Below are 27,331 nucleotides of genomic sequence, written 5' to 3'. Positions count from 1 at the left end.
AGTATCTGATTTCATTTATTTAAGTGCAGGAATACAAATATCTCAAAAAGTCCAAAACACTTAAAGTTTTATTGAAAATGATAAAATACAGAAATACCAGATTCTCATTTTAAAGTCAAATTGACAGCATCTTCTGGAACATTCCTAGTACTGCATCATTCTTGCTACTATTAAACCAAATAAAACAAAACCAAGTTTCAGATCCAAAATAACAAATGAACCTGCAGGTAAACATTCTTCTCTTGGTTCTGGCCTCCATCCTAGTTATTTTCTAAATTTTACATCTGTACCCTGTACCTTACCTTTTCATGAAGGAATAGCAGGTTTAAAAAAAAAATTTTTTTTTAAAGGAGATACCAGGGATTGAACTCAGGACCTCATACACGGGAAGCAGGCCACTCAACCACTGAGCTACATCCACTCCCCAGGGAGAGTTGGTATTTTCGTCGTTGTTTTTAGGAGGTACCAGGGATTGAACCAAGGACCTCGTACGTGGGAAGCAGGAGCTCAACCACTTGATTCCCACCCCAACCCCCAAATAGAAAATTTTAATTAATATTTTTGAGTACTGGAATTTCTTCATACCAACTGAAAAACAACACACACACATCCTATTCAAACATAGAGAAAATATACATTTGTTCATTAAAGCTCACCTGCTTTAGATAATTTTTTCTTTTCACACTTAGCATAGTAAGCCAATGTTTGATCCATGCTGCAAAAGCTGTACAAAATCAAACAGACCTGTTAATTCCCTAGGAAAACCTTAAGGCCTAAGCAAACGACTTACATTTGAAAAGAAAAACAAAGCAGAGGCATTAGGACTGTGGAGACGGCTCAGATGAGTAAGCACCACAAAAATGAAGAAAACAATTGCTGTATAAACATATGCAAGACAATCATGTTCAAAATGGAGCATTAAGCATCCATTTTCCCACAGAAATAAATATGTCAAATAATTTGACTCTTGAAACAAGTTGTTGAATTTTAATTAAAATCTTATCACTCTTCTATCTCTATCAAAAGTATTAGAATCTTGTTTTGGGGCCCTCTTTCTTTTTTTTCATCATTCAGACCTCTGATCAGAGGCCTGTCACCAACAGTAGAAGACAATTTTAGTCTTGTTTTGGACTCTTCTCTGGAAAGCTGTCGTCTCACCTTTCACCATCACAGGTACAAGCTCCAAACTCTCGGCATTCACTTCCATTTTTTCAGCTGTACTAGAATAAATTTTTTAGCATGGAGACTTAAGGCTACAAAATTTTCAATTTGGTCCCATTAGACAATGACCTCAAGGCAGGAGTTTATCAAACGGCATGAATCAAACACGTGCACATTTCAACAAAATACAGTTTACATTCATCTCTAAATCTGAGATTAAGAAACTATTAGCTGGTTTCCAACTGGTTTCAACACTGGTTTGAAGTTTGAATAATTTTACTGTGTAGACACTAAATATTTTGTTTAAATATTAAACATTAAATTCTTCCTGACTATCCAGACAGAAATAGAGAAAGCAGGAACAACAGGCAAGAGAAGAAACAAGTCCAACTAACAAACTTGTGACTTCTACACCATCTGTAACAAGGGAAAGGATTTCAGCATGGGTTTCAAAAATGCCTGGGAGCTAGTTTCTAAAAATTCACCTCTACTTGACATAAACAATTTTTTTCTACACAAGGTATCCTATTCCTTCAAAGGAGGTGGAGGGTGCAGGCTAGGGAAGAAACTCAGAAAATAAAATGGAACGAAAAGAACTGTAGTCGTCTCCTGTTGTGTGATGAAAGGGCCAGTATTACACTCATTTAAAAGTCAGACTGCACATTCTGTAGCAGTAAAGGAATGGGAAATTTATGTTGTACTACTAGTCCTTGCCACACAGAACACCTCTTCCTGAGAAATAATAAACTTAAATCCTGATTACCTCCAAAGGACACCTTGAGCCTGGTTTAGATTCTCCCAAGATAAAGATTCCCTGCTAGCAGGAAACAATTTCTTTATACTTTTAGGCTTACTGCACAATAGTTTAAGCACCAGATAAATTAGCTATTTCAGTGCATCTCATTGTCACTTGCCCATATGTTCTTGGGTAATTATTCACTGGTTTCTAAATTAACATTGAAAAATTCAACTTGCAAATATAGGTACACCCTTTTTTTCCCCTTTAGAAGTTAGTGATGTTGAGTTTAGCTGTCACAGCACTTCCTCAGGATTTAAATAAGGGATGCTTCTTCCATAGCAAATTTGCACATGTGCTCACAATCTTTTTAACTATCATTTGAATTAAGTTGTAAACATTACTGAATAACCAGGCTTATAAACTATGGAAGGGAAACCAAGGGGTAACAGTAGCAAAAGGCAAATAAGCCTTGAAGGGAAAACTCTTTCTTTGTATTTTCATTGCATTTTCAGAGGCAAAGAGATGAGCCACAATACTACTGGTTATCAATATAGCAATATTGAATTGACAATTAATTTACAAGTTTTGGGGCCTCTGTTAAATTTCTTGACAACAGGCTTACACTACTGTTTTCTTCTTTCCTTGTCACCAACAATATGTACTCATCACTGAAAACAGAGCTCCCATCTACAGGCTAAGCTATGACTCGACTGTCAATGTACAGTTGTAGTAGGAGCATCCTTCTCTCTTAATGTTTCTTTTTCAACTCAAGGAGAATATTCTTCAAGTGTCTGAATCATTTAGACAATGTGACAAATGATTTAAGTCACCCTTACTCATATAGCTACTAACCTTACCTTTGCAGAGGCTGTAAACTAAGATTCCTTTAATAAGCCCCCTAGAAAATTGATTTTCCCTTGAGACAAGCTTCCTTGGCAAAAAGTTGAATACAATAAATGGCTACCCAAAATGAGAGCCCTACCCCAAATCACAGGTGGAGATATTATTACACCCGTTTCATAAAACTTTCAAGTCCCTACACCATGCAAGTAAGTTGACGGCTGAGCACAGGAGCCTTCCAAACTTTGACAACTTAAGTGTAGAAACTGGTTTCTAGAGTTCCATCTCTTCTTCTGTGCAAGCAGCTGTCTCCAAACTATTATAAAGTGGCATCCCTGTTTGCGGAGGTTCCAAGAACAGTTCAGTTCTCTGAGGGAAGGCAGTGCCAGTAGCTGCATGCTTAGTTTGGCTCTCTCCTGTATAGTTCTTAGCATTAGATGACGGCTTTGGCTTATCAGAAAGGAGTTCAGGGAGAGGTTTCCAGAGCACAAGTTCCATAGAAGGACGGCTCCTAAGGCATAAAACATAATAGATTTTTATAAAAAATTCTAGGACATGGAAATAAAAGATATGTGCTTAAAAGCTCATGTTCGTTTGTAATACCCAATGGGTGAGACCTGATGGCATCAAAATAGGAGATTTATGACCATGTAAACCAGGGGTTCTTAACCATTTTTTTCCATGGACCCCTTACTAAATCCACACTATACTATGTATTATTTAATAAATACATCACACCCGCACCAACAGGTAGGTCCCTACAAGAACAATGTTTTTTAAAATTTCCATTCAAGTTCACGGACTCCCCCCCCCGCTTTTATAAAAGATTTTTTATTTACCCTCCCCCCACCCTAGCGCCCCCCATTGTCTGCTCTCTGTGTTCATTCCCTGTGTGTTCTTCTGTGTCTGCTTTATTCTCATTAGGTGGCTCTGGGAACCGATCCTGGGACCTTCCAGAGTGGGAGAGAGGCGATTACTCTTTTGTCCCACCTCAGCTCCCCTGTTCTACTACGTCTTATTTTCTCTCCTGTATCTCTTTTTACATCATCTTGCTGCGCCAGCTCTCCACATCGGCCAGCATTCCTGCGCAGGGCTGCAATCCTGCATAGGCCGGCACTCCACGTGGGCCAGCTTGCCCTTACCATGAGGCCCTGGGCATCAAACCCTGGACCTCCTATATGGTAGACAGGAGCCCAATTGGTTGAGCCATGTCCATTTCCCATGGACCCCTTGTTAAGAACCCCTGATCGAAACTGATCTTTAGAAAGGCCACTCAAATACACATAGAACTGCATGGAGAACTATGAATTTTTAAGTAAACCAGCTAGTTGTACTGATGCTGTGATTAAAATCAACAAAAATATCCAATGTGAAAAATGAAGCCCCTAGAGTTAATTTAACAAGATAATTTTTTTTATTGTGGTTAATATTAGCAGATATGGACTGCCATCTTAGTCAGACAGCTATCTTATATTAAATTATTACATATGAAAACGAAACAATGGGCAAATACATTAAAAGCATCTCAAATGTCTTCTTCTTAGGATATCCATAAAACAAAATCTCTACAGTTAAACCAAAATGATTCCTCTGGCAGTGATGGTTTCTGAGATCCAAAAGTAAGTACAACAAAATAAAACACAAACAAGGAATAACACCCCCAAAGCTAACTTCTGGAAAACTACTAAGAGCAGGAAAGTGCTATGTATTAGGCTGGAGGGCAATGTGACCTGGCTTATTCTCTTACTCACCCTCAGGGCTGGGTGGTTATGAGCCCAAGCTAGGGCACTAATGCAAGAACTCTGTGCTTAACATCAATCAGCAGCTGAACTTTTGACTACAAATCACTTTCACTGTGTCCACAGGCAGTAATGCCTCATCTATCTGGCATCACTGGGACTGATATTCTAAGAGACTATGTCATGTATCTGAAACTTAACCTCACTGAACACCAAGTCTTTCTAAATTATTTTCTAGGTAATGTCTAATTGGCACTTACCACTTATTATTTTACAAAGAGGATAATGAGGATTAGTGATCATTTCTAGGCTCAAAGGTTATAAAAAAATTACAGAGCTAGTCATAGTTCTTCCATTAATGGTCCCGGGGCCACTGTGCCTTTTTTAGGTTCTGTTTGCTTTCAAGCTGCTTCTCCGATCCTTTCACACTGAAACAGTGTTTCTTCTGTTCTAACTTGCTTTTTCTGTGTTTCATCTCTGATGAGCTACAAAACCAGTTACCCAAGCTCATTAAAACTTGACTAAATTAAGAACAAAATGGCTCTGCTAAAGGCCCTGAGGGGCTATGCCAGGAGCCAAGAATATGAGTTTTGGTTTGTGGCCTGTGTGATAACTATTTTGACTGCTAGGAGACATTTTTTTGTTTGTTGCCTAGGTCTCAAGGGTGTTCCTGAATAACTAGGAGAGCAAGATAAACAAGAGGCCTCTATTCTGAGGTTCCTATATCCTATCACAAGAATGTAAGAAAATGGGATCTCTCTTGACAGTCTTCCCATTCCCAAATATTATACTGTAGTATACGTCAGGACTTCAAAAGAATCAAGAGATAAGGGGGAAAGGCAGCCATTCCTACACATTTCAAACTCCTGCTTGTATAGCATTTGCTCACCACCCCATAAACTAAGAAAAGGTCTGTCTCCAACCTGGGCTAAATACAAAACCCATTGTGCTTTCACTTGCCTGGTGGTAAGGAGATGAAAGAGATGACTAAGACAGGCTAGACACTGGGTTTTCCCTCAAAGATCATAATTAAATGGAAACCAGGTACCAAAACTTACATGGACTCAATCATTTTCTTTGTAAAGACTTCATCAAATTCCCGCCTCAAGCCTGTTTTCATGGTATCAGAAAGGACAAGACTGGGGAGATGATTAATATTTCTGTCAGCTTCAACTTCTTCATCTTCATCAATTATCCTAAATAAATTAAGGTAGAAGCAGCAAAGAAAGGAAAATAATTTAGTCAAGCTATTATATATTCTAGTATTTGGGCAAAATTTAAAAAATAAAAAAGATATAAGCAACTGGTGCTAAAGTAAATGGTCAAGTACAAAACATTTCATTAAACAATAAAGTTTTCTGTAAGATACAACTAAATTTGAATATGTCCCAGAAAATTATCTCATAAACCCAAAATGAATATTCAAGATAGTAAGTGAAAATGTTTAGTACATTTCTAAGAGGTTAGCACACTTTAATATTTGAAGTATATACTTTGAGCTGAGATTTTTACAGTCTTTCTGAGAATGTTGAGGATCAAAATATCACCAAATGAGTTAGACTAGCTTAAAAGAGTAGAGATGTTACATAGGAATAGCAACAAGCCAGCTGTATATGCTGCCCATTTACCTGTCCTCAATCTCCTGAAGTCTCCTCCGGGCAATCTCACACTGCGGTTCTCCAGTTGTCTGATCCATTTCTTCACAAATGACATCTAACATGCCAGATGCAGAAAGTCCACTAGTGCACGGATTTACTCCATGACCCTCTATAGCTTGATGTGCACAAAGAATCCAGTCATTAGGGCCAGTACAGAGCCCTCCTTCAGTCAGTCTTTTCTTTCTTACTGGACAACTGGGGGGAAAATCCAATGAAAATCCCTTTATTCTTAATTAGCTAGAAAACAAATAAAATGAATATCATCCCCAACTTTAATCAAATTCTTACATGGAAAAATCTCTAAAATTTTTGACATTGTGTGATTAAAAGATGGAAAGTCATGCCTTTCATCTCCTGTTATCTGAAAAGCCTCCCAAGATGTTTTTTTTTTAAAAAGATTTACTTATTTATTTAATTTCCCTCCCTCCCCCGGTTGTCTGTTCTTGGTGTCTATTTGCTGCGTCCTGTTTCCCTGTCCGCTTCTGTTGTCGTCAGCGGCACGGGAAGTGTGGGCGGCGCCATTCCTGGGCAGGCTGCACCCTCCCTTCACGCTGGGCGGCTTTTCCTCACGGGCGCACTCCTTGCGCGTGGGGCTCCCCCAGGCGGGGGACACCCTTGCGTGGCACGGCACTCCCTGCGCGCACCAGCACCGCGCATGGGCCAGCTCCACACGGGTCAAGGAGGCCCGGGGCTTGAACCGCGGACCCCCCATATGGTAGACGGACACCCCAACCACTGGGCCAAAGTCCGTTTCCCCCAAGATGTTTTCTTCTACAGGTCTTCATTAAATTAACCTGTACCTGTGAGATTCTGCCTTTCCATATTAGAAGTTTTCAGTGTGGGAACTTAAAGTCATTCCTATTTACTTACCCCTGGAAAAGTCAAGTGGGAAGTAAAATAAAACAAAAAACCACAAAGCAGCAATTCAGCACCAGCCATATTTTGTCACACTGCTGCAGCTCTATCAAATCAGAAATATGGGGAAGTGATCTGGCTACCATCCTATATTTCCGTAGTGCAAAAAAATGTCTGCTTCATCAGGTCTGTTCCAAAGACTACGGGTGCAGGTTATACTGCTGATTTCTTGATCCCCTCCAAAATGTCAAGGGGCTGTCATTTGGCTCTATCAGTTCCTGACCAATAACAGGGTCCACTCTTCTCCCACCTGCAACATATTATCTCTTCACATTCTAGACAAATATATAGATAAAAGAGTTTATGGAATCCAATTTCTTTGTTTTACAGCTCTGGAAAGCAGGGCCTACTTGCAAGGTCTCACAGCAAGGTAGCAAGACAAATTGGAATCAGATCACAGAGTTCCTAAACCCTAACTATGCCATTTTCACTAAAGTGTCCTGCCTCCTTAAGGCCATGAACTAGCATTTGCAAACTCCACAAAATGCCCAGTATTTAATTGAAAGCTTTGTGAAATAAGCTATATAAACAACTTTAACTGTTCTATTTAAGTTTTTAAACCAAAAGTATTTTATTTCTTGTGCATCACCAAGTACAATCTTAAGACCAAATTCATTAATGAACCCACAGCCAACATCGTACTCAATGGGGAAAGGTTGAAAGCTTTCCCTTCAAGATCACGAACAAGACAAGGATACCCACTGTCACCAATGTTATTCACAACATTATAGCAGAAGTTCTAGCTAGAGGAATTAGATAAGAAAAATGAAAGGAATCCAAAGAGGAAAAGAGGAAGTAAAGCTCTCACTGTTTGTGGATGACATGGTCTTGTATTTAGAAAATTCTGAAGCACCCAAGACAAAGCTACTTGAGCTAATAAATGAGTTGAGCAAAGTGGCAGGATATAAGATCAACACGTAAAAACCAGTAATTTTTTTGGTACACTAGTACTGAACAATCTGAGAAGGAAATCAGGGGCAAAATTCCATTTGCAATAGTAACAAAAAGACTGAAATACCTAGGAATCAATTTAACCAAAGAAGTATATGACCTATATGCAGAAAACTATGAAACAGTGCTAAAAGAAATCAATGAAGACTTAAAAAAACGGAAGACATTCTGTGTTCATGGACTGGAAGATTAAACATGGTGACAATGATAAGCCTACCCAAACTGATTTACAGATTCAATGAAATACCAATCAAATTTCCAACAGCTTACTTTACAGAATTAGAAAAGGCAGGGAAACGGACTTTGGCCCAGGGGTTAGGGTGTCCGTCTACCACATGGGAGGCCCGCGGTTCAAACCCCGGGCCTCCTTGACCCTTGTGGAGCTGGCCCATGCGCAGTGCTGTTACGCGCAAGGAGTGCCGTGCCACACAGGGGTGTCCCCGCGTAGGGGAGCCCCACGCGCAAGGAGTGTACCCACAAGGAGAGCCGCCCAGCGCGAAGGAGGGAGCAGCCTGCCGAGGAATGGCGCCGCCCACACTTCCCGTGCCGCTGACAACAACAGAAGCGGACAAAGAAACAACACGCAGCAAAAAGACACAGAAAACAGACAACCGGGGGAGGGGAGGGGAATTAAATAAATAAAAAATAAATCTTTAAAAAAAAAAAAGGCAATTACCAAATTTATTTGGAAGATGTAGCAGTTTGACATAGTCATGAATTCCAAAAAATAGAAATGGGATTATGTTTGCTTCTGGTCTGTACCTGGGAGTGCTTAAGTTATGATTAGGGCTTTGATTGGGCCACTTCATTAGGATGTTGAGTCCCCACCCACCATATAAAAGGCATGGCAGAGGACAGAATTGAGGGTTTTTGATGCTGGAGTTTTGATGTTGGAAGGTTGATGCTGAAGGCTTAAGCTGGAGCCCCAGGAAGTAAGCACACAGAGGAAAGAGATGCAAGACCCTGGAAGGGAGGCACCCAGGAAGCCTGAATCCTTGCAGACAAAGGCAGCCATCTTGCTCCAACATGTGAAAATAGAATTTGGTGAGGGAAGTAACTTACACTTTGTGGTCTGGTATCTGTAAGCTCCTACCCCAAATAAATACCCATTATAAAAACAAACGAATTTCTGGTATTTTGTATCAGCACCCCTTTGGCTGACTAATACAGAAGGGAAAGTGCACTTGAATAGCCAAAAGCATTCTAAAAAAGAAGAGCAACATGGGAGGGATTTCACTACCTGACCTTGAAACATACAGCATGGTACTGGCATAAGGAGAGACACATAAAAAAGTCAAACAGAATTGAGAGTCCAGAAATAAACCCTCACCTCTATGGCCAATTGTTTTTTGTTGCTGTTGTTAAATTTTCATAATGAATTTAATGCATTTCCATTTGGTACTAAGAATAATATTTCTCAATGTCACAAGTACAGAACTTTCATAACACCTTTTCATTCTTCCTTGGCCTTTGTAGTTAAGTTTGGATAATTCTATGCTGTTTTAAATTGGATTTTTTCCCCAAATTTACTGAAGTATATCACTAATATATAAACATACATAAAAAAATAAGTTTATAGTAATAGTTGTGAACTTACAGAACAAACATGTATAACTTCATACAGGACTCTCATACCTCGCCCTACCACCAATACCTTGCATACTGTTAAACATTTTTAACTCATGATTAAAAAGCATCATCAAAATATTACTTTTAACCAAAGTATTTTCCCCGAACCCACCCTATTACCATTATCTTTATATCATTTATATATGAACATACATAAACAATAAGTGTATAGTAAAAGTTGTGAACTTACAAAGCACACATGCATAACGTCATAGGGGGGTCCCATATATTGACCCTCCACCAACACCTTGCATTGTCATGAGGCATTTGTTATAGATTATGAAAGAATATTGTCAAAATATCACTACTAATTATAGTACTTATCTTATATTTGGTGTATTTCCCCCCAACCCACTCTAATATTATTTAAAAAAATTTTTTTTAAAGATTTATTTATTTCTCTCCTCTTGTCCCCCCGCCCCAGTTGTCTGTTCTCTGTGTCTATTTGCTGCGTGTTCTTTGTCCGCTTCTGTTGTTCTCAGCAGCATGGGAATCTGTTTCTTTTTTTGTTGCTGCGTCATCTTGTTGTGTCAACTCTCCGTGTGTGTGGCGCCATTCTTGGGCAGGCTGCACTTTCTTTCATGCTGGGCGGCTCTCCTTACCGGGCGCACTCCTTGCGCGTTGGGCCCCCCACGCGGGGGACACCCCTGCGTGGCACAGCACTCCTTGCGCGCATCAGCACTGCACGTGGGCCAGCTCCACACGGGTCAAGGAGGCCCGGGGTTTGAACCGCGGACCTCCCATGTGGTAGACGGATGCCCTAACCACTGGGCCAAGTCTGCTTCCCTTAAAATTTAGTTTCATGACAAGCTGTAAATTTATGAAACAATCATGCACATGTGCAGAATTCCCAAACAAAACCCCCCTATCAACAGACCAGGGAAGCAAACTTGGCCCAATGGATGGGGCATCTGCCTACCACATGGGAGGTCCACGGTTCAAACCCTGGGCCTCCCTGACCCGTGTGGAGCTGGCCCACGCGCAGCGCTGATGCACGCAAGGAGTGCTGTGCCATGCAGTGGTGTCCCCCGTGTAGGGGAGCCCCACGCACAAGGAGTGCGCCCCGTAAGGAGAGCCGCCCAGCGTGAAAATAAGTGCAGTCTGCTCAGGAATGGCGCCGCACACACGGAGAGCTGACACAACAAGGTGATGCAACAAAACGAAACACAGATTCCCGGTGCCGCTGATAAGGATAGATGCAGTCACAGAAGAACACACAGCGAATGGACAGAGAGAACAGACAACTGGGGTGAGGGGGAAGGGGAGAGAAATAAATAAAAAATAAATCTTAAAAAAAAAAAAAAAAAAAGAAACAGACCACACGGTGGTATAAATTGGTTACAGATTATAAAATATCATCAGGGAAACGGACTTTGGCCCAGTGGGTAGGGCGTCCGTCTACCATATGGGAGGTCCACGGTTCAAACCCCGGGCCTCCTTGACCCGTGTGGAGCTGGCCATGCGCAGCGCCGATGCGCGCAAGGAGTGCCGTGCCACGCAAGGGTGTCCCCCGCGTGGGGGAGCCCCACGCGCAAGGAGTGCGCCCGTGAGGAAAAGCCGCCCAGCATGAAAAGAAAAGAGCAGCCTGCCCAGGAATGGCGCCGCCCACACTTCCCGTGCCGCTGACGACAACAGAAGCGGACAAAGAAACAAGACGCAGCAAATAGACACCAAGAACAGACAACCAGGGGAGGGGGGGGGGAATTAAATAAATAAATAAATCTTAAAAAAAAAAAAAAAGACTTATAGGTACTGGTAAGAGTTAATGCACATGAAAAGAAGGACGTCGTCAATATGGTGATGTAAGAGATCTTTGCAAAAATCTCTCCTCAGAAACAGCTAATAAAAGGACAAATCCCACTTGCTTAGAACATGGAACGACGTTACAGACTGAAGAAGGACTCTACAAATGTTGAATCAAAGGAAAAGAATCTCCAACAACAGGTAAGAAATTTCACCTCAGACCTGCCAGTCTGTACCCCTCCACCTCCTCACATGGTCCTGCACAATTTGGAAATCACATAGAAGTAGGATGGCCTGGTTCCCTTCAGCTGCAGATATAGGCTACAGAGCCACTCATGGCAGTAAGTTAGAACCCCAGGCATATCCAGGCACAGGGACTCAAGTCTGCAGAGACCAAAGGGAGAATACAAGTCACTAGGCAGAGCTACATGTTGGGTACAAAAGAACTCCCGGGGGGGGGGGGGGGGGGGGGGAGAGGGCGGGGAGAGAGAGATGGAGGGCAAGAGGTGCATGCATTCAATCCAGTTTTTGGTGGCTGGACTACTGTATTAGCCAAAGGGATGCTGATGCAAAATACCAGAATTTGGTTGGTTTTTATAAATGGAATTTATTTGGGGTAGGAGCTTACAGATACCAGGCCATAAAGCATAAGTTACTTCCCTCACCAAAGTCTATTTTCACGTGTTGGAGCAAGATGGCTGCCGACATCTGCGAGGGTTCAGGCTTCCTGGGTTCTTCCCTTCCAGGGTCTTGCTTCTCTTTCCTCTGTGAACTTACTTCCTGGGGCTTCAGCTTTAAACTCCAACATCAAAAACCCCCAACTCTGTCCTTTGCCATGTCTTTTATCTGTGAGTCCCCACCCACCAAGGGGTGGGGACTCAACACTCTAATGATGTGGCCCAATCAAAGCCCTAATTATAGCTTAATCACAGGAAGCGGACTTGGCCCAATGGATAGGGCGTCTGTCTACTACATGGGAGGTCCGCGGTTCAAACCCTGGGCCTCCTTGACCCATGTGGAGCTGGCCCATGCACAGTGCTGATGCACGCAAGGAGTGCCCTGCCACGCAGGGGTATACCCTGCATAGGGGAGCCCCACGCGCAAGGAGTGCGCCCCGTAAGGAGAGCAGCCCAGCAAGAAAGAAAGTTCAGCCTGCCCAAGAATGGCTTCGCACACACGGAGAGCTGACACAACAGAAAGAAACACAGATTCCTGTGCCGCTGACAACAAAAGAAGCGGACAAAAGAACATGCAGCGAATGAACAACAGATCAGACAACTGGGGCTGGGGGGGGGGCGGAGAGAAATAAATAAAAATAAATCTTAAAAAAAAAATAACTTAATCACACCCAGATACAGATCATATTACAAACATAATCCATATCTATTTCTGGGAATTCATAACCATACCAAACTGCTACAACTACCTAAATACAAAATGAACTTTTCTGGAGTGACCCACCTTTCTGTGTAGACCCCAGCTACACAGATACCCCAACAGGGAAGAAACAAGAGGCAGAAAAGCTTCCCAGAAAAAGAAAAACACAGAGAGAGGGAGGGGGTATACACTGCTGTAAAACAGGAGGAGTCCCAGAACTGAAAGGTATAAGGAAAAGGGTGCACCGAAGGAGAGAATTTCAATAAATCATAGGAGCTGGGGAGAAAATTCCACACAAAAATGGAAGAGATCAAGATTCCTGGAGAAAAAACAAAGGAAAGGAAGCTTTCTCCTGGAGGCAAAGCAATTGCACAAAAAGTGCAATCTTAAAAACTGTACTGCATATCCTAGGCAAGAAACAGACGAAGAGCTGAACAGTTAAACAAGAGCTACTCTAAAGGCCCAGAATAAGTTGGAACAAGCATCAAAGAAAAACCTTAATACAAAACCAATCAACAATAAAACCCTGGGAAAAAGGGAGAAACTGACCTTCAGAATTAAATCCTCAGATAATCAGATGCTATTGAAGCTAAAATTGGTGTATATATATATTTAATTAGATTTAGATGTATATTGTGCAATATAAGCCCCAGGGTAACCACAAAGAAAGTATTTAAAAAATATACAGAAATAGGGAGTGGATGTGGCTTAAGCAGTTGAGCATCTGCCTCCCACACAGGAGGTCCTGGGTTCAGTTCCCAGTGCCTTCTAAAGAAGACAAACAGAGAACAAGCAGACAATGAGCAAAAACAAAAACAAAACCAAAAACAATCCAACAACAAGAAGACAAGCACAAACAATGAGCAAACAGAGGGAATCAGGGGGGGAACATATACACAGAAGCATAAATAAGAAAGGTATTATTCAGATACATTACAAATGATCAACTATACAGAAAAGGAGGTTACAAGAGAGGGGGAAAACAAAGACATGACATATAAAAACCAAAGAGCAAAATGGCTCAAAGTAAGTACTGCCTTTACAGTAATAACACTGTAAAACTCCTCAATCAAAAGACAAAGTTTGGAAGAATGGATAAAAGAACATAATCCAACTATATGCTGTTTACAAGAGACTCACCTTAGATCCACAGACACAAACACGTTGAAAGTTAAAGGATGGGCAAAGGTATTCCATGCAAATAGTAACCAAAAAAGAGCTGGAAAGGTATACTAATATCAGAAAAATTAGACTGTAACTTAAAAGCTGTTATAAGAGACAAAAAGGACAATATATATTAATAAAAGGGGCAATACACAAAGAAGAAATAACAATCATAAATATTTATGCACCTAACCACAGTGCTCCAAAATTTGAGTTAAACACTGCCAAAACTGAAGGGAAGAGTAGATACTGCTACAGTAATAGTTAGAGACGTCAATGTACCACTCTCATCAATAGAACATCTAGACAGAAGATCAATAAGAACACAGAGAACTTGAATAATAATATGATCAACGAACAAGTCCTAACAGATATATATAAAACACTGCACACCCCCCCCCAAACAGTAGGAAATACATTCTTCTCATGTGCATATGGATCATTCTCCAGGACAGACCACATGTTGAGTCACAAAACAAGTCTCAACAAATTTAGAAAGACTGATTCATACAAAGCATCTTCTCAGGCAGTATACAAAGGTGGAATTCAATGAGAGGCATAGAACTGGAAACCACAAATATCTGGAAATTAAACAACACACTCTTAATCAGTGGGACAAAGAAGAAATTTCAAGGGAAATCAGAAAATATCCTAAGATGAACGAAAATGAGAACACAACCTATCTATACTTATGGGATGTAGTTAAGGCTGTGTTGAGAGGGAAATTTATAGCCCTAAGCCCTCTATTAAAAAAAAAAGAAAAAGGGAAGCGGATATGGCTCAAGTGACTGGGCTCCTGTCTACCATATGGGGGGGGGGGTTCTGGATTCAATTCCCAGCACCTTCTAGTGAAGGCAAACTGGCACATGCTGCAAGCTAACACAACAACAAAAAAAAGAGACACAAAGGAAAGACAATGAGACCGACAACAAACCAGGAAGCTGAGGTAGCTCAAGGGATAAAGTGCCTGTCTCCTACATTGGAGGTCCCAGGGTTGGTTCCCAGTGCCTCCTAAAGAGAAGACAAGGAGAGAAGACAAGCAGATACAGAAGAACAAGCAGCAAGACACAGAGAGCAGAAAGTAAGCGCAGGTAGCAGGGGAGGGAGGAGGAAATAAATAAAATAAACCTTTAAAAAAAAGAGAGAGAAGAAAAAGCTAAAATCAAAAGGTCTACCTGCATACCTGGAGGAACCAGGAAAAGAATAGTAAACTAAACCCAAAGCAAGCAGAAGGAAAGAAATAAGCAGTAGAGCAGAAATAAATGAAATTGAAAATTTAAAAATGAGTATTAACAAAACCCAAAGTTGGTTCTTTGAAAAGATCAATATAACTGACAAACCCTTAGCTACACAGACCCTAGAAAAAAGAGAGATGCAGCAAATAAATAAAATCATGAATAAGTAGGGGGACATTACTACTGACCCAACAGAAATAAAAAGAATCCTAAGAGAATACTATGAACAACTACATACCAACAAATTACATAACCTAGATGAAAAGCACAACTAACTAGAAACATACACACAACCTATACTGACTCTAGAAGAAATAGAAGATTTCAGCAGACCAATTACAAGAGATCGGATCAATCATCAAAAACCTCCCAACAAAGAAACCAGGATCAGATGGCTTCACAGGTGAATTCTACAATCATTCCAAAAAGAATTAATGCCAATCCTGCTCAAACTCTTGCAAATACGTGAACAGGAAGGAATACTACCTAACTCAATCCATGAGGGCAACATCGCCTTAATACCAAAGCCAGATAAAGATGCCACAAGGAAAGAAAATTACAGACCAATTTCTCTTATACAGAGATGTAAAAATCCTCCACTAAATACATGCAAATCAAATCCAACCCTACATTAAAAGATTATACATCACAATCAAGCAGGTTTTATCCCAGGTTCGCAAAGGTGGTTCAACATAAGAAAATTAACATAATATACCACAGTAACAAACTGAAAGGAAAAAAACACATGATAATCTCAATCGATGCAGAAAAGGCATTCAACAAAATCCAGCATCCTTTTTTGATAAAAACACTTCAAAAGATAGGAATAGAAGAAAAATTCCTCAATATGATAAAAGGCATATATGGAACACCCACAGCCAACATCATACTCAATTGCCCTTTAAGATCAGAAACAAGAGAAGGAGGCCCACTGTCACCATTGTTACTCAATACTGTACTAGGAGTTCTAGCTAGGGTAACTAGACAAGAAAAAAAAAGTTAAAGGCATCCAAAGAAGAAAGGAGGAAGTAAAACTCTGTTTGTGGATGACATGATCCTGTACTTAGAAAATCTTCAAATATCCATGACAAAGCTTCTTGAGCTAATAAATGAGTTCAGCAAAGTGGCAGGATACAAGATCAACACCCAAAAATCAGTAATGTTAAAATAGTACATTAGTACTGAATAATCTGAGGAGGAAATTAGGGGGAAAATTCCATTTTCAATAGCAAAAAAATGTGACTCTAGCAATGGAAGAAATAATATCGCTGATGTGGAGACAGTGACCATGGAAGTTGCTGTAGGCAGGGAGAGGGAGGTGTGACATGTGGGCATTTTCGGAACTTGGAGTTGTCCTGAATGATGTTGCAGGGACAGAGGCAGGATATTATATATTATATATTATATATCCTGCCATAACCCACTGAATGGACTGATAAAGAGTGTAAACTACAATGTAAACTATAATCCATGCTGTGAAGCAGTACTCCAAAATGTATTCATCAATTGTAATGAAAGTACCATACTAATGAAAAAGTTGTTGATGTAGGAAAAGTGGGGGGTGTGGGAATGGGAACCTCCTATATATATATTTTTTTAGAATATTTATTTATTTATTTCTCTCCCTGCCACCCCATTGTCTGCTTATATTCTCATCAGGCGGCACTGATGAGATCTGTGCCTCTTTTTTGTTGTGTCATCTTGCCGCGTCAGCTCTCTATGTGTGTGGCATCACCCCTAGGCGGGGTGTGGTTTCACACAGGGCAGCTCTCCTTGCACAGGGGCCACCCTTAGGTGGGGGCATACCAGCATGGGCCGGCACTCTTTGCATGCAGCAGCACTGCGGTGTGGGCCAGCTCACCACACAAGCCAGGAGGCCCTGGGTATCGAACCCTTGGACCTCCTATATGATAGGAGGAAGCTCTATCTGTTGAGCTACATCCACTTCCCTCCTATATTTTTTAATGTAACATTTTGTGTGATCTATGTATCTTTTAAAAATAAATTTTAAAAATATTAAAAAAAACAACAACAACAAAAAGACTCAAATACCTAGGAATTAATTTAACCAAAGTAGTACAGGTCTTTATGCAGAAAACTACAAAACAATGCTAAAAGAAATTTAAAAAGACCTAAACAAATGGAAAGATATTCCATATTCAGGGATTGGAAGAATAATTATGGCAGTCAATCTTACTCAAACTGGTTCAATGTAATACGAATCAAAATCCCAAAAGCTTACTTTACAGAATTAGAAAAGGCATTTACCAAATTCATTTGGAAGGAAAGTGCACCAGAATAGCCAAAAACATTCTAAAAAAGAAGAGTGACATGGGAGGAATTTCACTGCCTGACCTTGAAACATGTACAAAGCTACAGTGGTCAAAATAGTATGGTACTGGCATAAAAACAGACATGTCAACCAGGGGAATAGAATTGAGAACCCAGAAATAAACCCTCAGCAATACAGTCAACTGGTTTGTGACACACCTACAAAGGTAATGTTAACAGGACAAAACAACTCTTCAACAAATGGTGCTGGGACAACTGGATATGTATAACTAAAAGAATGAAAGAGGCAGCAGACTTGGCCCAGTGGTTAGGGCATCCGTCTACCACATGGGAGGTCCGCGGTTAAAACCCCGGGCCTCCTTGACCCGTGTGCAGCTGGCCCATGCGCAGTGCTGACGTGTGCAAGGAGTGCCCTGCCACGCAGGGGTGTTCCCCACATAGGGGAGCCCCACGTGCAAGGAGTGCACCCCATAAGGAGAGCCGCCCAGCGCAAAAGAAAGTGCAGCCTGTCCAGGAATGGTGCCACACACATGGAGAGCTGACACAAGATGACGCAACAAAAAGAAACACAGATTCCCATGCCGCTGATGACAACAGACGCAGACAAAGAAGACGCAGCAAATAGACACAGAGAACAGACAACTGAGGGAGGGGGGAGAAATAAATAAATAAAAATCTTAAAAAAAAAAAAAAGAATGAAAGAGGATCCCTAGCTCACTCTCTCTACAAGAATCAACTCAAAATGGATCAAAGACCTAAATATAAAAGCCAGGACCATAAACTACTGGAAGAAAATTCAGGGAAACACCTTAAAGACCTTGTAGTAGGTGGTGTTTTCTTGGACCTTACACCCAAGGCACATGCAACAATAGAAAAAATAGATAAATGGGACTTCCTCAAAATTAAAACTTTTGCACCTCACAGGAATTTGCCAAAAGGGTGAAAAGACAGCCAACTCAATGGGAGAAAATATTTGGAAATCACATATCCGATAAGGGTTTAATATCTAGGATATATAAAGAGATGTTACAACTTAACAATAAAAATACAAACGACTCAATTAAAAAATGGGCAAAAGACTTGAAGAGACATTTGTTCGAGGAAGAAATACAAATAGCAAAAAAAAAAACACATGAAAAAATGTTCAACACACTTATGATCAGGGAAATGCAAATCAAAACTACACTGAGATATCATTTCATACCTCTCAGAATGGTCACTATTAAAAAGACAGAGAACTACAAATGTTGGAGAGGATGTGGAAAGACAGGAACACTTATTCATTGTTGGTGGGAATGTAGAATGATACAGCCACTGTGGAGGACTGTCTGGAAATTCCTAAAGAAGTTGAATATAGACTTGCCATGTGATCCTGCAATACCATTACTGGGTATATACTCAGAAGAACTGAGAGCAGTGACACGAACAGACATCTGCACACCGACCTTAATAGTGACATTATTCACAATTGCCAAAAGTTAGAAATAATCCAGGTGTCCTTCAACCAATGAATGGATAAGCAAACTGTGGTCTATTCACATGACGGAATCTTACACAGCTGTAAAAAGAAATGAAGTTGTAAAGCATATGACAACATCGATGAACCTGGAGGACATTATGTTGGGCAAAGCGAGTCAGCCACAAAAAGACAAATACTATATGACTGCATTACTATGAACCAAATATATTGTGCAACATATTGTATAATTAAAAAAAAAAAAACTTATAGGTATCCAGTACATTTAACTGAGAAATGTTATCATTTTATTCAACTGTGTTTTCTTTTTAGTTTTTAATTGTTTATATTTTCAATTACTAAACACACAAAATAAAGTTACAAAAAGAGAAAGAAAATCAATTAATGTAATACACTACACTAAAAAAAAAAAAGGTGGGGGGAATCACATGATGTTCGGAAGCGGGTGTAGCTCAGTGGTTAAGTGCCAGCTTCACCTGTACAAGGTCCTGGGTTCAATTCCTGATACCTCAAAACAAAACCCACATGATCATCTTGATTGCTGCAGAAAAGGAATCTGAGAAAATCGGGCCTTTCTTGATAAAAACACTTCAAAAAACAGTACAGGGCGGCAGACTTGGCCCAGTGGTTAGGGCATCCGTCTACCACATGGGAGGTCTGCGGTTCAAACCCCCGGCCTCCTTGACCCGTGTGGAGCTGGCCCATGCACAGTGCTGATGCGCGCAAGGAGTGCCGTGTCACGCAGGGGTGTCCCCCGCAGAGGGGACCCCCACGCGCAAGGAGTACGCCCCATAAGGAGAGCCGCCCAGTGCGAAAGAAAGTGCAGCCTGCCCAGGAATGGTGCCGCACACATGGAGAGCTGACACAAGATGACACAACAAAAAGAAGTGGACAAAGAAGACACAGCAAACAGACACAGAGAACAGACAACCGGGGTGGAGGGGGAGGGGAGATAAATAAATAAATAAATCTTTAAAAAACAAACAAACCGTTCTCAACATGATAAAGTGGATATATGAAAAACCCACAGCTAACATACTCAATGGTGAAAGACTGAAAGCTTTCCCTCTAAGATCTAAAACAAGACAAGGATGCCATCATCAAAATTGTTCTTCAACATTCTGCTGTAAATTCTAGTCGGAGCAGCTAGGCAAGAAAAAGAAATAAAAGACATCGAAATAGGAAAGGAAGAAGAAAAACTTTCACTATTTGCAGATCACATGATCCTATATATAGAAACTCCTGAAAAATCAACAACAAAGCTCCTAGAGCTAATAAATTCAGCAAATTATTGGGTACAAGATCTACATGTAGGGAAGCAGACTTGGCCCAATGGATAGGGCATCCGCCTACCACATGGGAAGTCCGTGGTTCAAATCCCAGGCCTGCCTGACCCGTGTGGAGCTGGCCCATGCGCAGTGCTGATGAGCGCAAGGAGTGCCCTGCCATGTAGGGAAGCCCCATGCGCAAGGAATGAGTCCCGTAAGGAGAGCCGCGCAGCGCGAAAGTGCAGCCTGCCCAAGAATGGCGCTGCACACATGGAGAGCTGACACAAGATGATGCAACAAAAAGAAACACACAGATTCCCAGTGCCGCTGGTAAGGATATAGAAGCGGTCACAGAAGAACACACAGCAAATGGACACAGAGAACAGACAACTGGGGCGGGGGGGGGGGGGAGGTGGTGGGAATCAATAAAAAATCTTAAAAAAAAAAACCAAAAAGATCTACATGTAAAATCAGTAATGTTTCTATACACAAGCAATGAGCAATCTAAGGAGGAAATCAAGAAAAAAAATTCCATTTACAATAGCAACTAAAAGAATCAACTCTCTAGGACAAATTTAGCCAAGGATGTAAAGTACCTGTACATAGAAAACTACAAAACATTGCTAAAAGAAATCAAAGAAGATCTAAATAAACAAAAGGACTTTCTGTTTTCATGGACTGGAAAACTAAATATCTACCCAAAATGATTTACAGATTCAATGCTGTACCAATCAAAATCCCAACAGCTTACTTTGCATAAGTGGAAAAGCCAATTACCAAATTTATTTAGAAGAGTAAGGGGCCCTGAATAACCAAAAACCTCTTGAAAAAGAAGAACAAAGTCAGAGCATGAGACACACAACAAGGCAGGGAGTGAGTTCCTGGTGCCTCCCAAAAAGGATAAGTAAGACAGTGAGCTGGCGCAATGGGCAGGTGCAACAAGAAACACAAGAAGAAAACCACAATGAGGGGGAAGCAGATGTGGCTCAGGTGACTGGGCTCTAGACTACCACCATGGGAGGTCACTAATTCGGATTCTGGTTCCTCCTAACGAAGACAGCAAGCTGGTGCAACAGGCAAGTGCGGCAAGCTGACATAACAAGACACACAAGAAGAAAAAAAAACATAATTAGAGACAATGGTGACCTGACATGACAAGATGCTGCTACAAGAGAAGTGGGGAGGAAAACCCAGAATGAGAGACACACCAAAGCAGGGACTGCAGGAAGCTCAAGTGATTAGGTGCCTCCTTCTCATAATAGGGGTCCTGGGTTTGGTTCCTGATGCCTACTAGAGAAACAAGGAAGACAAAACAAGGAGGGTATGGGAGGAAAAAAAAACGTAATACAAAGCTACAATTGTTAAAATTTTATGATAATGGGGAACAGGTGTAGCTCAGTGTTTGAGCACCTGCTTCCCATGTACAAGATCCTGCATTCAATCCCCAATAGCTCCTAAAAAAATAGCATGGTATTGGCACAAGGATAGAAATATAGATCAATGGAATCAAATTGAGAGTTCAGAAATAGACCCTCACTCACATCTATGTCCACTAGATTTTGGACAAGGCTCCCAAGCCCACTCAATTGGGAAAGAATAGTCTCTTCATCAAATGGTGCTGAAAGTAGATATTCACAGAAAATAGAATAAAAGAAGGACCCCTATCTCACACACAAAAATAACTCAAAATGGATTAAAGACCTAAATATAAAAACCAGGATTATAAAACTCCCAGAAGAAAATGTAGGGAAGCATAGAAGAAAATGTGGGGAAGTATCTTCAGGATCTTGTTTTAGGCAATGGTTTCTTAAGATTTGACAGGCAAATCACAAGCAACAAAAGAAAGAACAGATAAATGGAACTTCATCAAAATTAAACAGTTGAGTTGGGCAAATGGCTTTTTACCCCATGAAAGTGAAAACAAAACAAAGCAAAACTATGCAATGGGAGAAAATATTTGGGATCCACATATCTGATAATGGGTTAATATCCAGAACATATAAAGAAATCCTATAATCCAACAATAAAAAGACAACCCAATTACCAATCCAATTAAAAAATGGGCAAAGACTCTTCTCCACAGAGGACACAAAAATGGCTTAAAAGCACACAGAAAGATGCACAACTTCAATAGTTACTACGGAAATGCAAATCAAAACCACAATAAGGGGAAGCGGCTGTGGCTCAATCACCTGGGCTCCAGTCTACCTATGGGAGGCCCTGGGTTTGCATCCCAGGGCCTCCTTGTGAAGGCAGGATAGTGCGCTGCCCTGCCTGCAGGCGCCATGGAGAGCCAACTCAGCAAGGTGACACAACAAAGGGAGACAAGCAAAAACACAGAAGAGCACACAGCAAATGAACACACAGAGCAGACAGCAGGCAAGCCGCAAGGGGGGAGGGAAAATAAATACAAAGAAGAATGCACAGCGAATGGACACAGAAAGCAGATAGTACACACACAAAAAAAAGCCACAAGGAGGGGATAAAAAAAAACACGATAAGATACTATTTTATACTCATTATTTTAGATAACATTTTAGCCATTCTGTTTTAAAAAACGAACAAAAAACCAGAAAATTACAAATGTATAGAATTTCTATTTACATTGATTGTAAAATTTTGGAAATGGATGGTGGTAATGGTAACAATATTATGAGTGTAATTAAAAGCACTGCATTATATTAGTGAATGTGGGTAAAGGGAAAATTTTTAGTCACAGATACGTTATTAGAATAAAAATTAAAAGATTAAACACCATGGTGAACCCTATTATAAACAATGGACTATAGTTAACACTATAAGAAGTTCTTTCATGAAATTTTTTAAAGATTTATTTATTTCTACCCCCTTCCCCCCAACCTGTTGTCTGCTGTGTCCACGCGCTATGTGTTATTCTGTGTCTACTTGCATTCTTGTCAGCAGCACTGAGAATCTGCTTCTCTTTTTTTGTTGCATCATTCTTGCTGCATCAACTCGATGCCACTCTTGGGCGGGCTGCACTTTCTTCACGCAGGATGTGCTCTCCTTGCAGGGTGCACTCCTTGCATATGGGGCTCCCCTACGCAGGGGCACCCGTGTGGCATGGCACTCCTTGCGCGCTTCAGCACTGTGCATGGGCCTGCTCATCACATGGATCAGGAGGCCCTGGGTTTGAACCCTGGACCTCCTATATGGTAGGCAGATGCTCTATCAGTTGAGCCACATCTGCGTCCCTCTTTCATGAATTATAGCATGTACCATGCTAATGTAAGGGTGTCAATAGGCAGTACATGGGAACACTGAATTTTTTTCATGGTTTTCCTGTTTCTATAATTAAGAAAAAAATTTTGGTTGAAAATAAATTGTTGGAAGTGGAAAAAAAAAAAGATTTAAGGAAGCAGTACCATGCTTCAGGGCATTAGGCATCCAAATGTCTAGACCCTTCTCTCAGGGCCTCAATCTCTCCATTGGTAAATTAAAGGCATCTCACTTTGTTAGTCAATAGTTTTCACACTTAAATGTTTTTTTCTAGCATGAGAATTGTTCATTCAATAATATAGGGAACTCCAAAATATAGAGGCAAAAAGGTTCCTGAACATCCACAGCAAACCTAATGCAATGGAAAACATAGATACTGTGTGGTTCCATGGTTTTTAAACTAAGGCAACTTTCAAACCCAGTTTTAAGAACCTACATATCAACAAGGTAAGAAAATAAACAATGTCTCCCCAGGGGGGAGGAGACCCATACACAAAGTTAAAAGAAAAATGACAGATTTTGGGGAAACATATTAACACCCATAAGCTGCTAGTTTCCTTAAAAACTACTTCTTACAAATCAATGAGAAGATGACCAATAAGACAATAAAAAATGTGCAAACATGAACAATGCACAGAAAATTAAACACTAAATGAAAAGTTGTTTGACATCACTTATAATTAACAAATACAAATTAATGATCCATCTTTCACCTAACTGCAAAAATTCTACATGCAAAAAGGTACAAGCAAACACACACTACAATTACTAAACAAACATCTATGAGAGTATCATCCGAGATACTGAACACTACCAGACCTCAAAACCGTTGTTTCTTTCTGCCTAGAGTTTAAGTATTCTACTGTCTTTTATGGTAACTGTTTCCGTTCTAAAAGAAAAATATATCACGCGCCTAGGTATGCATCCCTAAATAACTCAAGTTTTTTGTGTTTTTAGACTTTATATTTAAGGATTTATACTATATACATTCTTGTGGTTTCCTTTTTCTCATATCATGCTTATAAAAGACATCTACATTGACATGTGCAGGTGTAGTTCATTCTTTTTCTTATTTTTTTCTGTGAGTCTATTGTATGAATTTATATTCTACTTTATTCATTTTTCTCTTGGGAGATATAGGGGTTGTTTCCAGGTCTGAGCTATTATAACAAGGCTGCCATGAACTTTCTTGTATGTGCCTCCTGATCCACATGCGTGAACTTCTCTAGTATGCATATCCAGGAAAGGAACTGTTGCGTACTTTGAACTTCACTAGATAATGCCAACTTGTTTTCAAAAGTGTATTTCAAAGTTACCAATTTATACTCCCGAAAGTGTATTTCAAAGTGTTACCAATTTATATTCCCCATCCACAGTGTACGGAGCTCCTGTTGCTCCACATTTTCTCCATTATCTAGCAGTAGAGTAGAATCTCATTGTCGTTTTTTTTTTTTAAGATTTATTTATTTATTTCTCTCCCCAACCCCCACCCCCACCCTAGTTGTCTGTTCTCTGTGTCTATTTGCTGCATCCTCTTTGTCCACTTCTGTTGTTGTCAGCGGCACAAGAATCTGTTTCTTTTTGTTGTGTCATCTTGTTGTGTCAGCTCTCCATGTTTGGGGCGCCATTCCTGGGCAGGCTACACTTTCTTTCGCGCTGGGCGGCTCTCCTTATGGGGCGCACTCCTTGCGCGTGGGGCTCCCCTATGCGGGGGACACCCCTGCGTGGCATGGCACTCCTTGCACACATAAGCACTGCGCATGGGCCAGCTCCACACGGGTCAAGGAGGCCGGGGTTTGAACCGCGGACCTCCCATGTGGTATGTGGACGCCCTAACCACTGGGCCAAGTCCACCGCCCTCACTGTGGTTTTAATATGCATTTCCCTAAAGAGTAATGAACACCTTTTCCATGTGTTTGGTGATATGCATTTCTTCTCTGGAAAATTCTTTTATACAGCCTTCCATAAGACGGCCTGTCTATGGAAATGCATTTTTTCACCTACCAGTTAAAGTGGGTGTCAAATAATCTGAAAAATACAGTTCTGGTGAGAAGATGGAACAGGTATTCCTGCTGTTTAATACGAGTATAAATTTGCAACACATCTTGATCACAATTTAGAGTGTACACACTCTGTAACCCAGCAATTCTGCACACATATACAAACAATTTTAAAAGAAAGGTCAGGATAGCTTTGTTAGTAATAACAAAGATTAGAAATAACTTAGAAATCCAACAGTAGGAAATTAATTATCTATACCCAGCCCCACAAAAGAATTCCATTTAACAGAATTCCATTCAACTGCAAAAGAACAATGTGTTGCACAGTGTCAACTGTATCTTCCTATGAAGCCTGTGAGGTTTTTTTACTATCTTCAAAAGGAGGAAGAGGAAACAGCGAACAGGGGTTGCCTCTGGGAAAGAACTAGGAGTGTGGAGGTTATACAAAACTTTTCAATAGGTATCCTTCTGGACACTTTGAATTCTTTTTCTTTGTAAATGCGGTAATATTCTCATAGTTGAAATTTATAATTTACAACCAGTTATAGAGCTAAGCGTCCCTCTGGCCTCTGCCTGCCAGCCCCTCAGTTCCCTTCCCCAAACCAATTTCAGACACACCTGTTTGACTTTTCCACTTAACTTAAAACTTTATTAACAACAGAGTGGCATATGGGAATCCTGGATTTTAAGCAAGATTGTTCTGTAAACCCACAACTTCTTTTATTAAAAGGAAAAAAAAAGGTAGTTTACGATATAAAAATAGGTTAAATCAACAGTGACCAGAAAGTGAATAAATGGCACCTGAAACTTACTCATCATCATCATCATCCTCTCGCTTGTGTTTCTTTTTACAGTGAACTGAAATACTGTAAAAGCAAACAACAAAAAATCAGTCAACTGAAAAATTTATTTCAGCTTGTGCTTTCAGAGTCCGCTTTTCCTTGCTCCAATACCTTGCCCACCCCACACGTGTCAACAGTCCGTTTCCTTGCTGAGTGGTTGTACATATACAGGTTACAAGAGCAGTCAGATAAGTGCTGAGTGATCCCTACAAAATTAGAGATTAAAATCTAAAGTTCTCATTTTGTCAAGGTAGTGGGAGATAATTTGGGGTCCCAACGTAGGAACAGCGTACTGCGTGCAGGCACTGTGCTGAACACCTTATTTTCAAGATCCCAATATGAGGACAGATTTTCTGCACCCACTTTGCGGATGAAGAAACTGAGAGGCACTGGAAGCTGTTGCTATTAGCCGACGCGCCGCTGTGAAAGAGCGAGGCGTGTGCGCACCGAAGGGACATCCACGCTCTCGCCGACCCGGGTTCCAATCCCGGTGACACCAGTGCGACCCGAGCGACTCTGCAAAGTCTCCTCGTTTCTCGGAGGCGCCGCCGGACCGAGGTCCGAACCCCGGACTCCGGTCCTGTACAACTTCCGCCGACTTACTTAACGTCTCTGGGGATCAGTTTCCTCGTCTGTAAAGTGGGGCTGAAAAGCCTCCGGAGTCTAGTGGGAGGGTCCACGGACCTGCACGCGGAGTCCCACCCACCCCGCGCCCGCCACCCGCCGGGCTCCTCACCGTCCGCGCGCTGCGCTCCCGCCCGGGCTGCTGTGGGCGGCGCGGAGCCCCGGCCGCGGGGCCAGCTCGGTGCCGTCCGCCTCCGGCGGGAAGGCCCGGCCGGGGAAGGCCGGCGGCGGCTGCAAGAAGTCAGAGCTGCCGCTCAGGGGCAGCCCACTGAAAGGCCGGCCAAGCGCGGCCATGGCCGGTGAGACGAGGAGGCTGCGCCCGCGGCCCTACCAGCCCGCGGCCCCAGGCCCGCCGGCTGCGGCCACAGCGACTGCCGAGAGATACCCGCCTCCGAGCCCGCTCCCGACCTCACGTCACGCCTTCTAGAACTCTCCACCCC

General features: G+C 41.4%; 1 protein-coding gene across 1 annotated transcript; it reads right to left on the bottom strand.

Annotated features, from left to right (window-relative positions):
• CCDC117 (coiled-coil domain containing 117) lies at positions 1-27,331 on the bottom strand. The gene is made up of 5 exons (XM_004461711.2): positions 27,004-27,331; positions 26,238-26,291; positions 6,108-6,332; positions 5,538-5,675; positions 1-3,251 (listed from the first exon to the last, which is right to left on the bottom strand). Exons 1-5 carry the CDS (start codon positions 27,183-27,185, stop codon positions 3,014-3,016), a joined length of 837 nt encoding a protein of 278 aa, XP_004461768.2. The 5' UTR covers positions 27,186-27,331; the 3' UTR covers positions 1-3,013.

Source organism: Dasypus novemcinctus, chromosome 19, assembly GCF_030445035.2.
Source record: "Dasypus novemcinctus isolate mDasNov1 chromosome 19, mDasNov1.1.hap2, whole genome shotgun sequence".
In the NCBI taxonomy this organism is placed as follows: domain Eukaryota; kingdom Metazoa; phylum Chordata; class Mammalia; order Cingulata; family Dasypodidae; genus Dasypus; species Dasypus novemcinctus.
Note: the sequence above shows the minus strand (reverse complement) of the source record. Positions and strands in the feature narration are given on the sequence as shown.

Coding starts and splice junctions, on each gene's coding strand:
- CCDC117 (XM_004461711.2), bottom strand. CDS start 27,185: ATGGCCGCGCTTGGCCGGCCTTTCAGTGGGCTGCCCCTGAGCGGCAGC. Junction 26,292..27,003: donor GGGAGCGCAGCGCGCGGACG/GTGAGGAGCCCG, acceptor TTGCTTTTACAG/TATTTCAGTTCACTGTAAAA. Junction 6,333..26,237: donor GAGGATGATGATGATGATGA/GTAAGTTTCAGG, acceptor TTTTCCCCCCAG/TTGTCCAGTAAGAAAGAAAA.